Source organism: Marmota marmota, unplaced genomic scaffold, assembly GCF_001458135.2.
Source record: "Marmota marmota marmota unplaced genomic scaffold, marMar, whole genome shotgun sequence".
Lineage (NCBI taxonomy): Eukaryota > Metazoa > Chordata > Mammalia > Rodentia > Sciuridae > Marmota > Marmota marmota.
In genome coordinates, this window is record NW_025999946.1 from 2,558,227 (window position 1) to 2,573,756 (window position 15,530).

The following is a 15,530-nucleotide window of genomic DNA, read 5'->3' on the forward strand; positions in this document are numbered from 1 at the left end:
AATAAATATACCTGCAATTCAGCCATGAGGGAGAAACCTCCATTTTAATCCAAAGTGATGATTCTATTCAACATTAAAATTGGTTTGGAACTTTTGCAATGAAAAATTTCACTAAGGATTAATTTCTGTTTTCTTTTCTCCTTATTGTTTGGCAGTCAAGGCTGAAGCTAGATCACGCTATCACAAAGACCCATTTGAGTTCAAGAACGCAACTCCCCATTCTCAGCTTGTGACTGAGCCAGGTGAAGGAGTACTGGGACTTCTCCCAATTTTCGATAACTGTCGTGCACCCCTCAGTGTTCCATTTTAACAAAACGAGCACAGTTGAAGGAGAGAGATGTACTACCATGGATTTCAGCATGCATTTAGCTTATTGGGCAGCAAAATACCAAACAACAGAAAAGCCATAAAAAACAATAAACAATCATTAAAATTACCCCGCCCTCAAACTAGCAGCTTGCTGCAGACTTTGGTCAGAAGCCCTGTTAGCTAGATGGCTTTGTGTTCAAACCACTTTGCATGACTCTTACTCTGAGTGATTCCAGTGTGAAATGACATTACTAATGACCTGCTAAGTGTGTACAGATGTGGATTTCTCCAGATGTGGTGATTAATAACGTAATGGAGATAGCTAGTTGACTCATGTTTACGGGTTGTTTGCCTTTTATTACGTTCCTGAATTTATTTGCTTTGAACTATTTTTTAACTTCAGCCGACAAACTCACCTTTAAGTCTAAAGGGGCTTCATCCCCCTGAATCACACTGGGGAAATGGGGAAGAGGGAATGTGCCCCAGGCTGGAGCTGACCATTGAGTCCATTACATACAGACACTGGGATGTTTAGGAAAGCTGAAGATGGTAACCATTGTCACATTTCACTTCAAGGACCTATAAAGAGACACTGGTGAGCCCTTACTCAGTGTTTGCAGCCTGGCTAGGCAGATATTTCTTTAAAAAAAAAATCTAGTAAATTATATGATCATTTTGAAGTAAGCCCCGAATCCTGGCCAGTGTTTCTGGAAGATGTTGCCTTGCTCTTGCTGGAAAACAGAAAGCTGACGAAAAGCGGAATGAAATGTTGTTACAGATGTTCAACTCTGCATTAAGGCTGTTGGAATTACCACCACATCTTAAATCAATCCCCAGAACATTGTCTGGAGGTTATGTCATTGAAATAATGAATCCTCTTTAGTCAAGTATAAGCAAACATGTTAAAACATCATTGTAACTTTAAATTAAACTCCAGCACAAACCAGGGGGTCTGAAGCCTCATTAGACTTGCCTGACATTTTTCTAGCGCAGAGTCTTCCCAAACTGTAAAACTGTTAGATTCAGTGCCTATTAGACAAGGGAGTGCTGGGAAGTTACAACAGAACATTAAGTGTTATACTTAGGGATGTGCAAAAACAAGCCCTTGAATTTTATGAGTACTTGGAGACTGGATGGAGTTCAGCTCCTATAAAAATTCCATGTTAGATTCCTGAACTTGTTTGTGTTTTAAAGAAGCTGGTAAGTCAGTTTCCTTTAAAGGTTCATATCTTCATGTGTCTCCCACTGCACGGAGGCAAGTGAAAAGGCTAGAGACAGAGGTGTATTGCAATTAGCCAAAAAGTAGGTTAAATACGAACCTGTAATGTGCGTTGTCATGAAGTAGCAGCCCACTACTTCAACACATTTGTCTTTCATGAAAGTGTGTAAATTTAAGTCTCCCTTTTAATTCCATTTTTATTCCTCTCGTGTAGTCACAGAAGCCATGAAATGAAAATTATAGTTTATAGCTTAACTAAAAGTTTTCCTAGATATGCTTTCTTTATAGAATCCTTATAAAGGGTAATAATTAAATATGGTTTATATCCTCCTTGTGAAGAAAAAATCATCCCTGATTCTCTTGTGAGACCTGAGCCAGATGCAGTGGTCTCCATCACACAACGTTCATATACTTAATATGGAGACATTGTCCCCCATCTCTTCGGGGAACATATTTCCAGGCCCCAAGTGCAGGAGGAAAGCTTTGAACAGAGTTTCATTTCAGAGAACAAATTCCAGTTTAAATTCAGTATGATTATGATGGATGATCTCTACAAGTTGCAATGAAAATAAATAGCTTCCTTGCACAGAAGACAGTGTAACCTCGCTACCAAAATGAGCTGTCTCTCTAGAGCTGGCTAACAGGGATTAACTTGCAAGTTCCCCATCTGAAGATCTGTGCAGGTAAACAGCCAGTGACAAGGTATAAGGATGATGGGCACTTAACCAAAGGGATTATCTGTTGAAGGCCTAGTGCCAACAGGGAAGCACAAGGCAAGCAGAAGAATCCAGAGGCATGCCCTCGAAGGTGACTTTCTGTCTGTATCTAACTAATAGAGACTTGTTCTGGAACAACACAACCATAGCAACACCTGGGGGCCTCCAATAAAGCTAGCCATAGAGATTTGGTTGGATGAAAGAGCTTTTGGGGGTATTCCATTGGAATCGTAAGGAAACTTCTGTGAAAGGGGACAGAACTTGCACTCTTACTAGACCCGCTCACATGCACACACAAAGACACATGTTGTCAAGTCTAGCATGCTGACCAACTAATCTAGGTCACCCCAGACACAGCATAACAGTGCAAGTGGCCCATAATAAAAGGTGACCTTCTATTACAGATGAAGTTGGTGCAGTCCTTTCTACTAAGATGGGAAAAGTGTAAAAGCGTATTTACATGTGCACACGCGTGCGCACACGCACACACACACACACTTCTACCACATTATTGCCTCAGATGCTCAGTCCCCTGTCCTGTGAAAGGAAGATGAATTCGGGTCAAGCTCAGAAAGCCTGTTTGCTGCCGAGAGATGCATATCAACTCTAAGTGATTTTTTTCAGTACCATTTATGTGACTTGTATTTATTTCCTTTAATCTTTTAAGTGCTGTTTAGTCTCTGTGTGATTTGCTGTGGATACTCATTTCTGATAAGATGCGATATCCTCCCCGCCACATAGTCCCTGCCTAGAGCACTAAGTGACTGATATGGTCACAGCCTGAGTAGAGCCTCTGGCAGAACAGAGAGGGAGGGAGCAGGAGGTGGCGGTAGTAGCTGTGGGCGTTGGCAGGTGCATTCTTGCTTTTCTTTCTTCTGGGGTCACCCTCACCTCACACCATGTTCTTTTTGCCTTTTCCCGTGTCAGCCAGAATCAGGCAACCCTGGATTAACAGTATAGTAGGGGAGTGTAAAAAGTGGGATACTTTGGCGCAAGTCTGGAGGATTGTTGGATCATTATAATATTTTTCAGAATCATATATCATAACCTACTAAATTGATTTAGTGTCTTCAGGAAAGCACTATAGAATGCATGCTCTGATATGGGTCTTCCTGGATAATACTAAGTAGCTAAGATGGCCTTTACTTGCCATCTAAGACTCATACACTAAAAACATATATGAAGCCTTTTTTGACATTGTCACTGCTAATATTTCTCTTCTTAGCTTTAAGGTAACCTCCTTGCGTTCTGAGTTTCAGAGGTGCTTTCTCCTAGTCTGTGTTGCAGTCAACTATAAGAATCCAAGGATCCTATTTTTCCTTCTTGACATTACAGCTTTAGCCTGCATTGTGGGGGTTGGGGAGAGCAGGGCTAGAATTTTGCCGCTGATGCCCTTGGGTGACAGGCTGGGTACACATCTGCTAATTATCAAGCAGCTCTCTTAAAAAGAAGCACAGGGGCAGACTAATTCATCTACAAAGCTTATTAGTGGGTGTCTTTGGGCAAGAGCAGTAGAGTGTGCTGTGTTGTTTGTGAGTGAAGCTTCCCATTGCTTAACGATCTGTGTGGTTTAGACATTTGGAAAAGAGCCTTTGGTTTCCAGCCCCTTCTGCTGCCCTCCATCCCTGCCTTCCACCGCATCATCCCAGGTATCATTCAGTAGCAACCTCCTCCTCCTTTGGTGCTCTTCGGCAACCTGGCTCTCCAGCCTCGCCAATCCCGGTCCTTCAGTCTGAATGGGTTAAGCAAAGAACCCATGTGCGCAGCCACAGTGCCCTCTCTCTTGGCAGCTGGAGGGATAAGGGCCCAGTTGGGCTGGGGATTCTTGAGTCCACATGTGCCAATGTTCCCAGTCACCACTGATTGGAACATTGGCCCTGAAGGCCTTGAATCCTGGCTTCTCCCAGGCTTTCTCTGGTCTGCAGGGATTAGGAACCAGTTAAATTGGTTCATGGGGAGAAGCAGTGGGCTGGTAGTTATGGTAGTTATGGATGATTTTGGTTGCAAGAAAACTCATTCGCTTATCAATGTAACCAAAATTAAAAATAACGATTGACGGGTCATATATATGTATTTCAGTATGCAGATGAATCACATTTTTTTTTCCTTATGGCAGGGCATTGATAAACAGTTTGAGTTGGCTGTAAGTGCATGTTCAAAGGCTGAAGCGTAAAGAGGTGTTGCTTCGACCTTCTCTATGGCCGGCCTCTTTGACTAACACATTTGGTCTTTGTCATTGGGTCCTAAAAGACAGCCATGAATTCCTAGTGAGTGACTGAGGCCTTGAGTGTGTGTCCTTTGATATCTTGCCTGTATTTCACAGTCTGTCCTCAAACTATTCGTAATCTCATGAGCTGCCTGTATTTCCAGTTGAAGATGAGCAGCCGTCGACGCTATCACCCAAAAAAAAACAACGCAACGGGGGCATGAGGAACTCGCCCAACTCCTCGCCAAAGCTGATGAGGTAAGAAGGGGCCAGCAAGGCCCCTCTCTGCTCCTTCTCCCCTGCCTGCCCCCTCCCCGCCCTGCACAGGCCCAGCCTCCCTCCCCAGCCCACAGTGCAGTGGGGGAGGGGAGCAGATCCTTAGATGGCTTCTTAGAGGCTGCAGTATTTATTCTGTCAGCTTGTCAGCAGTTAATGATAGAGCTGAAAAAATTCTGTCATGAAAAACAGTTTGAAAAGCTGTTTGAAAAATACATAGGCTTTAAAGTCTTAGCTGTCACCATGTCCTGTCTGTATGTAGTTCCTAAACAGCAGTGGCACTAATGACGGCAGGAACCAATCAGAGGAACTCTGTGGTTAGTTTGCCTGTGGCAAGTCTCTTTCTGCTCAAGTCCCTCCGAGGACTGTTTTCTGTACTTAAGGCCATATGTGAGATGTATCATCACAATCAAAAATGAACCTGAAGATTACCTTCCTTTTATCCTGTCGATTGAAATCAAATTTCTGTTAATTGATTTTGACTGATAAAAAAGTCTAATAATCTGTGGACTTGCCAAAGCAAAGTTCAAAAGTAATCCAGTTCTGCTCAGGCTAAAAGCAATATTAATTATGAAATACAACATGCTTGCGCTCTCCCTCTCTCTCTCTCTCTCTCTGTTCTTTCTTTCTCCCCCTTCATTTCTCCCTCCCTTCTTCCTTCTTTTTTTCCTCCTTCCCTTCCTGCCTTCCTTCTCTGTTGACCATGACCTCCTCTAAGAAACAGCAAGTAAACCAAATTTTGACAGAGTTCTACAGCTCTTTTTCTCTGTCTGCTCATCTCTCCTTTGTGTCTGTGATTCATCTATCAATCACAGCCCTCACTTCCTCTGACCGCCTGACTCTCTAGCACTTCATTGAAACAGGAGTGATTTCAGATTTGCACTGCCCACCCTGAACGGTCCCTTCCAGGGAAACACCTGCCTTCCTTACACACTCCTTTCCTCTTTGCTTTGCCACAGGCCTCTCTCCTCTGTTAGATTATTGAAATACAGGAACAGTGATTTTTCATTCCCCACTTTTCCTTTGCATTCTCTTCTCCCTGGTCCTCCACGTGCACCAGTCTGGGACATGGGAAGGACAGGGAGGTCCTACTTTAGTGGTAGAGGACATAGGCTCTCCACTAGCTGAGACCACCAGCCCTATCTCCTGTGCCATTATTGCGGTCTCCTGATAGGTGTTGGTTTGGGCGTTCTCTGCCTTCCCCTCCTCCCAGCTTTGCTTGTGGACTGATTTCCATGCCTGTATATAGTGTAGGAAAAGGAATAAAATACAACTCCCAAGCTTCTCCTTCTTATGATGCCAGTTGTTAAACAAGCATTCGCTTCCTATATATTCACCTTTAGGTAATCGTCTTATCTAATGCTAATAGTTTCCTCCATTTAAAGACAAGAGAAGCCCAGGCATTTTCCTTTGCCTAAATTTAGAGAAGCAAATAAATAAATAAAGAGAAGTCTGAAAAATCTGAAACCTTTGGAGCCAAATTCCCTGTCCCTGTTTGCTATGTAAAGTATGGCTCATTTCTTTGATCTTGAGTAATAATAATTCTGAGGAGTTATACTGTTTTCATATGCTTCAAAGCTGTGTCAAAGTTTTGCTGCTTAAGGGTACTTCTTTATTCTGTTGGCTCTTGGGTACCAAGATGACAGGTCTCCTGTACGAGGTGGAGGCTTTTTTAAGTCGTAGCCTTCAGCAAAACATCAAATTACCAAATCCAGGGTAACATACTTCTACACAAATGCCTTTCCTGTAGATATATTATACCATATATATTAAATACTTTAGTGTTACACGCTACATTTTATGTGCAATAGAAAGTGATGGTTTGAGGTAGCCTTCAGGGGACTTTTTTTCCCACAAGCAGAAAAAGCTAGTGTATACTGTATCAAGTATGGTTTTTACAGGACTTTCTGCCCGAAGGCCTTTGTAAATAAGTAATGATCAACAGATTGGCTGTGGGTTTTTGAAAAGCATGCCTATGTCAGTTTGCATGATGGGGGAGAATTTTCAAAGTGGATCTTGCTTTCATTGCCTGCCGGAGAGGGGCTGAGGGAGGCAGTCATCCCAGGCTGGAGCTGTCTGCTCTGTGGTACATCAGAATTGCTAAACGGGGGTCAGGTGGTGAGCTGAAACTTGCCAAGCTACAGAACTTAGGTTTCTCGTGCGGGTGCCTCTGGGCTGCTGCTAGGACCACAGCTATAGTCACCAGGATGCTTCATCCTCTGGGCCCACAGTGGTCCCCATTGCAGCTTAGCTGATAGGCCAGCCCGACAAGTCAGGGAGTCTCACCTTCTCCTCCTTGACCCTGGTTTTCTGTATCCCAGGTGCTCAGCATACTCTACATACTATCAGAGGAGAAAGGACAGGGCCCCTGTTGACTCTCTGCATTTTCCTTCCCCTGTAGTGTAGGAATGAAGGGTCCAACCCAAAGGCCTCTGGGATGCCCTGGAATATCTAGCACTGCCTAGGAGGTCGCTGAGACCTATATTTTCCTCAGTGCCTCTTGCTGATTGGCAGAAAACAGGGGCTCGCCCAGCTCCTGTGGCTTGCCCAGGTCCCTCCACCTCTTCAACTGCCCCCCCTCTACTCTTCTTAGGATAGGACTTCCAGGTCCTATTCCTTGTGACCTCAAAAATCCATAAAAAAAACTAATGACTTATCTGAAGTGGGTTTTTCAGCATGAGTTTGTGGTTCACGGTTTGAAGAGAATCAATCATTCCGATTCTGGGAAGGTTTTAGTGGCCTATGGGCAGTGATAGGAACGGCTCCAAGAGAAACCAGAGAGCCCAGAATGGGCCAGGTCGGGCTTTAATTTACCACCATGCCTTCTGCAAATAAAACAGGCTCCTGTGGAAGGGTTCCTTCTACATCCTCTGTGGAGAATTGCTTCAGGGATGCTCCACTAATGGTCTTCATGTCCCCTTTGTTCTGCTATTATGCTTCCTCTGGTCTTTTAGTGTCCCTTAATTCTCTGCGTGGTCATTAGGTGAACAGCCTTGTTTTGTGTCTCTGGATGCTGAGGTAGTGTGATTTTCAGTCATCCTGACAGAAAACAACCCTCACTGCCAGACCGAGCCAAATGGCAAGTGTCTGCGCTCCACGCCAAGCACACACGTGTAATGATGGATAACCCTTGGCTCCACACCACTGAGGAGGAGTGAGCCATGGAGGTCCCCAAGTCCCTTACTCCATCAGACTATTATCTCTCCTCTTTATTGGTCAATTAATATGGAATTCATTAAGGAGTTTCCTCCTAGGTTTCTACCCAAATCACCACGCACCTGTTACCTAGTTCTCCCTACTCAGTGGGTTTGTACATTGCAAGGAAGCAATGTCTTCACTAATGTAAGGCTCTGGAGGGCAAGGCTTGGTCTCTAAGTGGCTAAATGAAAGGATTATTAGCTTGAGGCCTAACAGATTCCATTTAATGAAGGCTCTCGGGCTGGAATTGTGGCTCAGCGGCAGAGTGCTCGCCTAGCACATGCGAGGCCCTGGGTTCAATCCTCAGAACCACATGAAATTAAATAAATAAATAAATAAATAAATAAAAATATTGTGTCCAATTACAACTAAAAAATAAATATTAAAAAAAAGAATGTTCTCTAGGACGGACGTGTAGCTCAGTGATAAGATACCTGGCTAGCATGTGGGAAGGAGGGCCTGTATTCAATCCCCAGCACCAAAGACACTCTCTAGGAAAGAAAAAAAAATGGTCCACTGAATGCCATTTGACTACAGTTAGAGCAGATCCATAGATTTCCAGAATCCCCATGCAGGATCACATTCAGCTTATCCCCTGGACCCTTCAAGGAGTTTTATTCACAAGTTTTTCTTGGGTGTGGAGAGTATTTCTCCAGAGTATAGATGGCATAGAGTACATACCCAGGTTCAAAGAAAACCCTAAAATGCTGTGCACCTCAGCTGCCTGCTTCTATTCCCTTTCTTGGATGAATTCCCACCCATCTAATGTTCAGTGAGAGCCTGCTGTGTTCAAGGTGTTATGGAAGGCCTTTGAAGGATCCAACTAACATAAGATGACTTAGACCCCTGTCTTCAGAATGGTGATGGTTCAGTGTTGGAGATAGATAAACGTATACAGCAAAATAGGGTAAGAATGAGTATGAGATCTGTTAGCATGGGCTGAGAGAGAAAAGCTGGCATTAGCTCTGGTTTGTGAGGCTGAGTTTGGTTTGCAAAGGAGGTTTCATTTAACCAAGCCATGTAGGAGAAAGACATGCTCTGCTAATGGTAGTACCTACTCTGGTTTATGGTTTAGCAGGTGACAAGCTCTGCTTTATGATTTAGCAGGTGACAATCATCATCCCAAGAATGTGAACCCATTGATTCTGAACCACAACTGTATGAGTAGGTATTATTCTTCACCCCCTTTTACAGATGAGGAAGCTGAGGCACAGAGATGGAAATTTCAGTAACTGTAGTTAAGTCTTCATTAGGAAGATGGAGGAAATAGAGGAAGTGCTATAATAAGTGGCTCAGTGTGGCTGGAAAGGCCACACTGGGGAGGCATCACTGGAGTTGAAAATGTCTGAGTAATCTGGCATCCAGTCTTGAAGGTTTTGCCTGTCATAGGCATTAGGGGAACATGTGCAGGATTTTGATGAAGCAGTACTGCAATGTTTTGTGAGGATGGTTGTCAGCAGGGTGAGAATAGGTCTGGAATTCCCCCATGAAGGCCTTTCTGAGACCTTCAACACAAGGTGTGACAGAGAAGGCCCAGGAACCCCAGCCTCTACCAAGCACCTTTGGGTGCCTTGAGGGTTTGCTATGGAGTTGTGGACCAGGCCTGGGCTGGAGAGTTTTCCCAGGAAGAACACATAGAATTCCTGACATCGGTCTTGAGGCACAGAGTAGAGAAGCATAAAGCATAAGGCTTTATGCAGGATGTGTCAGGTAGATAATTTACACAGAAAGTGAGCTCTCAGCTGGGCCATCGAGGATAAGTGACCATACCCCAAACAGAGAAATTGCACACTTTGAGGAGAGTTGCGTGTTGTGAGACCCAGGAGCTACAGACCTTAGTTTCCTGAATGGGGAAGGAAATATGATTTGAGAAAAACAGATTATCCTCTTGGGCATCAACTGATCGTTAGGCGAAATAAACTCATCTTCTTGTTAAGTCTCATTCCCTCTCTTTTGACTCATACCTTTCATGGGGACTTTTTGTTAGAAGCTCCCACATCAGAGCCAACTAGTGTGACAGATTCTGGTAATAGAAAATGGCAAAATGGCCTGAGCCAACTCACAGTTGAGGGCAGGATGCCACCCTCCCAAGTCCTTCCCCTGGACAAAAAAGACAGAAGGCAAGAACAGCTTAGCTGAGTTAATTCACCTCCTAATGCATAAACTAATAGCATATGACAGTCCCCCATGGGACTAGAGAAGAAAGAAATCATGGGCGTCGTGATACAAAGGCATGGGTGGACTTGACACAGGTCCTTGGACAAGCTCATGCTCAGCAGAGGGTCATTATCTTGTCATCTTCTTTCAGAAGCATCTTGTATAATCTCCTGTAGGACTGAGGGACATGTCACTTCTCCGAGGCTGTCTCCTAAACATAAAGGCAGTAATTTACTTCTTCCTCCAAGAATGGTGGATGCTTAACAAGAAATGATGTATTAGAAATAGGAAACAAAAAATGTAATTAGGTCTTGAGAAGCTGTAAAGGAGCTTAGTTTTGCCAGGGTGGCCAAAGCCTGGCCTGAAGGATTTGTTAGGGTGTTTCCAGGAATGACCATCTGGTGGGAGATGGGGGCAGAGTGGCGGGCAAGGTGTCTTAGGGACGATGATCATTATCAGGATGGTGGGCGCAGCATTGAAGGATGAGTTAAGATCGGAGCCAGAATCCTGAAGTCAGGATCCTTGCAAAGTAGCAGAAAATAGTATTCATTCAGAAGTCAAAGACCCCCAAGAATGAAGCAAATCCAACTGGGACCCAAATAGTGCTGAACATCCAAATGTGGGCTCTCTTAAGGGGGACATCTGAGGCATGATAGAATCTCCACTCTTTGGCAAGGCAGAGGCTTGACTGTCTTAAAAATTGTACTCAAGGACATAGGGACTAGATTCCAGGTTGTTTTCTTTGCAGTGGAAGACGAGATAGGGAGAAAGGAGAATAAACACTGCATTTTGATTTTCAGTGTTACACAATATAAGTACTACTATTTAATTTGCTTATTCATGAGTATTTGCTAATTAGCTCATGGACATAGAGGTCAGCAAGAGAGTCAGTGTGTAGCATTCAGGTTAAGAATCCCTATGGAGTGTTGACACAACCCCACAAATTCCAGAGTCACCAAGAGTCAAACAGGCAGCTTGGGTATGTATTTGTCACCAGTTGTTAACCCTTCCTTTGCATTGCAGAGTCAGTGCTGGGGTGAGGCATGTAGGGAGTCTCCTTACATTTGCTTGCGCATATTTTCCTTCCCCCAGTCCTGACCTTGTTAATTAAAACCATAGCCTCCTGTCCTGGGTGATGCTGGCAGTTGCTAACTTTGTAGAATTTACTGGAACCACATAGATGCTCCTTTTGGACACAATTTATAGGGTGGTTCTCAAAAGTTAGCATGTGACAGAATCGCCTGGAGGGGTTTGTTAAAACATTGCTTGCTGGACCTCACCTCTGTGGAGACTGTGGTTCAGCAGGTCTGAGCTGCTGGTTCCAGAATGTGCATTTCTTTCAAACTCCCAGGGAATGCTGATGTGACTAGTCTGGGGTCAGCTTTGAGAGATCATCCCTTAAAAGCATCTGAACAGTGAGAGAAACTTGAAGTGATAGGGTCTTTCTCTCATAAATGTTCAGATTCTGCATTGGAGCACAAAGTAGTTGCTTTATTAAGACATCTGTCTTGACTATCATTTCCATCACACAGGATTCCTCCCTGCTGATGGTTATAGCAGCTGGCTCCAGGCAGCCTTGACTACTTAGAGAAAGAGTCTCTTTTCCCATCATGATACCCTCTGTTAGGAGGACTATTGTGTGGCCTAACTCAAATACAGTCTCTCTATGTGAAAAAATAGTGCAAGAGCCCAAAACAAATTGTCAAAAGGTATCAAAAGTGAATGGACTCTGACTGGATGCATTTTCTGATCTAGTAAGTCTCTATTGACAATTTTAGAGTGTTTAGGCCAGGCATGGTGGCACATGCCTATAATCCCAGAGACTCCAGAGGCTAATGCAGGAGGATCATGAGTTTAAAGACAGCCTCAGTAATGGTGAGGTGCTAGCAACTCAGAAAGATTTTTTCTTTAAATAATGTACAAAATAGTGCTGGGGATGTGGCTCAGTGGTCGAGTGCCCCTGAGTTCAATTCCCAGTAATGCCTCCTGCTCCAAAAAAAGAGTGTTCAGAGACTGGCAATCATTAAGATGCACCTTTTGTTAGTTTGGTTGTTAACTGCACAATTACTGGGACCTCCACTGGGTTCTGGAAATCCATGGAAGTGAAAAGCACAAGATCCCTGCCCTAAAAAACTCACACCTAATGGATGAGACAGCACAGTACTTCTTATCTTTGAAGGAACATCTCACACTTTTATAGGAGTCCTGAGGAAAGGAATTAGCTCCTATCTGTGTTTTTGAGGATATTGGCTTCTGATATAATAGATGCTCAGTAAAATTAGTATTGGCCACTTAAATAAAGACCTGCAGAGGAATGAGAAATTCCCCTACATTTTATAAAGCCTCCCATTTCCTAGAGAGACCAGGGTTGGCCTCCTTCTGGGTGGGATGCTCACAATGACAGAAATGGCCTTATTGTGTAATGAAGCATGAGGTCAGTCTCAAAAACCAAGCAGGGCAATGGTCGCAGTTCTCAAACCACTGTGTAGCTTTCTTCTTTCATAACTCTGGTTGGTTGGTTACTTTCATTTGAGTGTAAATTTCTGAAGTCCAGCATTGAACCTGGGGCCACACAACTGGGATTTGCTGTACTTGCCTGTAAGGGGAACCTCTTTAAAATATAATACTGCCTTCCTTACAGCAGGTTTGCTGGGAAAGGGATTTGTGGTTTAGCTTTAGGCTGTTGTCTTCCAGGCAAGCTTTTTGTGTTTCTGCTGTAGCAGGGCATTTAGTTCACTTCCTGAGATTAATTGATGGCAAGTGGCAAACCTCTAAACAAGGAAGTCAGGCATGCTTAATTTCTAGCTGCAGACTTTGGAGATGGGAGCCAAGATGCAAGGAGCATAGATATAAAAAATTTAACTCACTGGGGCTTCTCAGTTGTTATAAAGCAGGGAGAGGGGTAGTATTCCTAAACCTTAGATGTTTGGCACATGACAAGGACTTGCCCAGTTTTAATTGATTTTTGAAACTCTCCTTTTCCCTTATCCTGACAAGGGCTCCTGGCGTAATCTTCCACTGATTTTTCATCAGGTGCAAGCAGTGAACTTCATAAATGCCCATAAGGCTGATTTTCCTCTTTTTAGCTTATTACGCTGTGACTTGGGATTCTCCAATGGACAAGCAAGGAAACTTCACCCCTCTTACAGGTGAAAGGGTGTAGAGTGGTGCAGCAGCCTCTCCTGTTCGAAGCCTTGCCTTTGCTCACCTTGTGTGTCACCTGAGCAGTGTTACTTACCCACTGATTCCCATCCATATACATGGGTAGATAATAACAGAAATTGTCTACACTGTTACTGGAAAAGCAAATTACAAAATGTAAGTTTTAGCACAGCAACATTTGTCAGGGTTCAACTCATGGTTTCTCTTTATCATACTAGCCATGGTAGCAGCCAGAAGTCATAGTAGGAACTCTATATCTTAATTACTGAACTTCTCTATTTTGCTTGATTCCTTTCACCAGTCAGAACTATAAATACATGAATGAGTCATAAGCTAAATATAAATAATAGTATCAACAGCAACAATAATAATACCTACCTTTTAAAAAAATATTTTTTAGTTGTCAATGGACCTTTATTTATTTTTTATTTATTTATATGGAGTCCTGAGAATTGAACCCAGTGCCTCAAACATGCTAGGCAAGTGCTTTACCACTGAGCCACAACCCCAGCCCTAATACCTACTTCTTTAAGACATGCTCTTTCAAGTTCTATGCTACATGCATGACCTGTCTTTACTCATGTAATCTTCAAATTGAATCAATTATGTACATAAGTTGGGGCTTAAGGACACTGCTGGGGAGGGCAGGGACATTGTCCAAACTCTTTAAGGAAGATACTGTGTATCTCTGACATTATTTCATGCATTCCTAAAATGATGGTAGTATGTGTTTCTCCCGTACATGAACAAGTAGGACCTGAGGTTAAGAAGGGCTACAGGAACCATCATACGAGGGCTAACTGGTATATGGTGTCTATTTTTCTGCAAAGTAGAAAATTGTGTTAATTTTCTGGGAATGCTGTAACAAAGTACCACAGACCTACTGTTTTAAACAATAGGAATTAACTTTTTCACATTTCTGGAGGCTGGAATCCCAAGGTCAAGGTCTTTGCAGGGTTGATTCTTCTGAGGTTCATGAGGGAAGGCTCTGTCCCAGGCCTTTCTCTTTGACTTGTAGAGCTCTATCTTCTCCCCATACCTTTACATGACCTTTCCTCTGTACATGTCTGTCCAAAGTCCCTCTTTTTAAAAGGACACTGATCATATTGGCCCACCTCACTGACCTCCTCTTACTTTTTCAAGATCAGATTGCAGTACACAATCACATTCTGGGGTCCTGAGAGTTAAAACTTCAACATACAAATTGTGGCAGAGGACACAATTCAGCCCATAATAATGATGAGGCAGCTATAACTCGCTTTAGAGAATTTCTATTATTGTAAAATAAGGCAGCACTTTGGAGAAGTCAAAAGTGACAAATGAGTTACGAATTACTTATGGTACATTTTAGAGGAGTTGGGGATTACTATGTGAGTTGAAGAAATAAAGTTTTATTATGACGTGAAAGGCAATATCTAGTATTGGTCCTCAGTTGTAACCAAGTAGTCTTGGGGGATTTGCCTGGTAGTCTCTGAAAGTGTTTCTCCTTGGCATCCTGAGACCCATAGATATTGGAATGCCTCATTCAGAGGTCTGTGATCCTTCTTCCCATGTGCAGCAACTGCCTGATTCCTCCTGGCCTCCCCCGACCACAGCAACATTAGTTGGTATGCAGAATGGCAAATGCTTGGGCTTTCTTCTGTGAATATAAACTCCAGAATCCTTGATTCAGAAGCAGAAATCCCTGGAGACAACTGACTCTTTAGTCCCCACCTATGTTAGGGATCTCTCTGTAGCATAAGTCAATGTAAGGCACTTGTAGTTACTACAGGAACAGACATGGTAAAGAAACATATCCTGCTTGGCCCTAAGTAATCACGGATTCTTATATGGCTGGAACAAACCACTTTCCAAGCTCCCTCCCAGAGAGAGGAATCCAATGAATGTAGGGCATTACTGGCCTTTTATGGAACTATAAAGCAAACAATCTTCAATGCATCTTATTGCACATCTTCATTCCAACAACCTTTCATCACCTAGTCAGTGCCTTCTGGTCTTTTGCTGCTCAGCAGTGGTCCAATATGTACAAAATCCTTCTATTTCTCTGCCCAACAAGAGCACACTGCTTCAGACTCGAAAGATCTTCTAGGCTCACCCAACGTTTGTAATTAAATGCCCACGATATCCCTAGCTCTTCTGCAACATCTCAAATGACAGAAAACCCACTTGCTTGGGAAACAAATCACTTCACCTTTGAAAGATTTCTAATTTGATATACCTGAGTCTTTTATTCCTTAGGTTAGGCAATATCTAACCCTATTCCTAACAGCTACTGGTAGATCAACAC

The 15,530-nt window shown here is 43.3% G+C and overlaps 1 protein-coding gene across 24 annotated transcripts in view; it reads left to right on the forward strand.

The window, feature by feature from the left end:
• The window catches only part of Kcnma1 (potassium calcium-activated channel subfamily M alpha 1), an 888,761-nt gene that overhangs the window by 791,198 nt on the left and 82,033 nt on the right, over positions 1–15,530 (forward strand). For all 24 annotated transcript variants that reach the window (XM_048801821.1, XM_048801797.1, XM_048801798.1 and 21 more), the window contains one exon: positions 4,615–4,708. In XM_048801821.1, the coding sequence (XP_048657778.1) occupies positions 4,615–4,708 (94 nt within the window). The remainder of the gene's footprint in view (positions 1–4,614; positions 4,709–15,530) is intronic.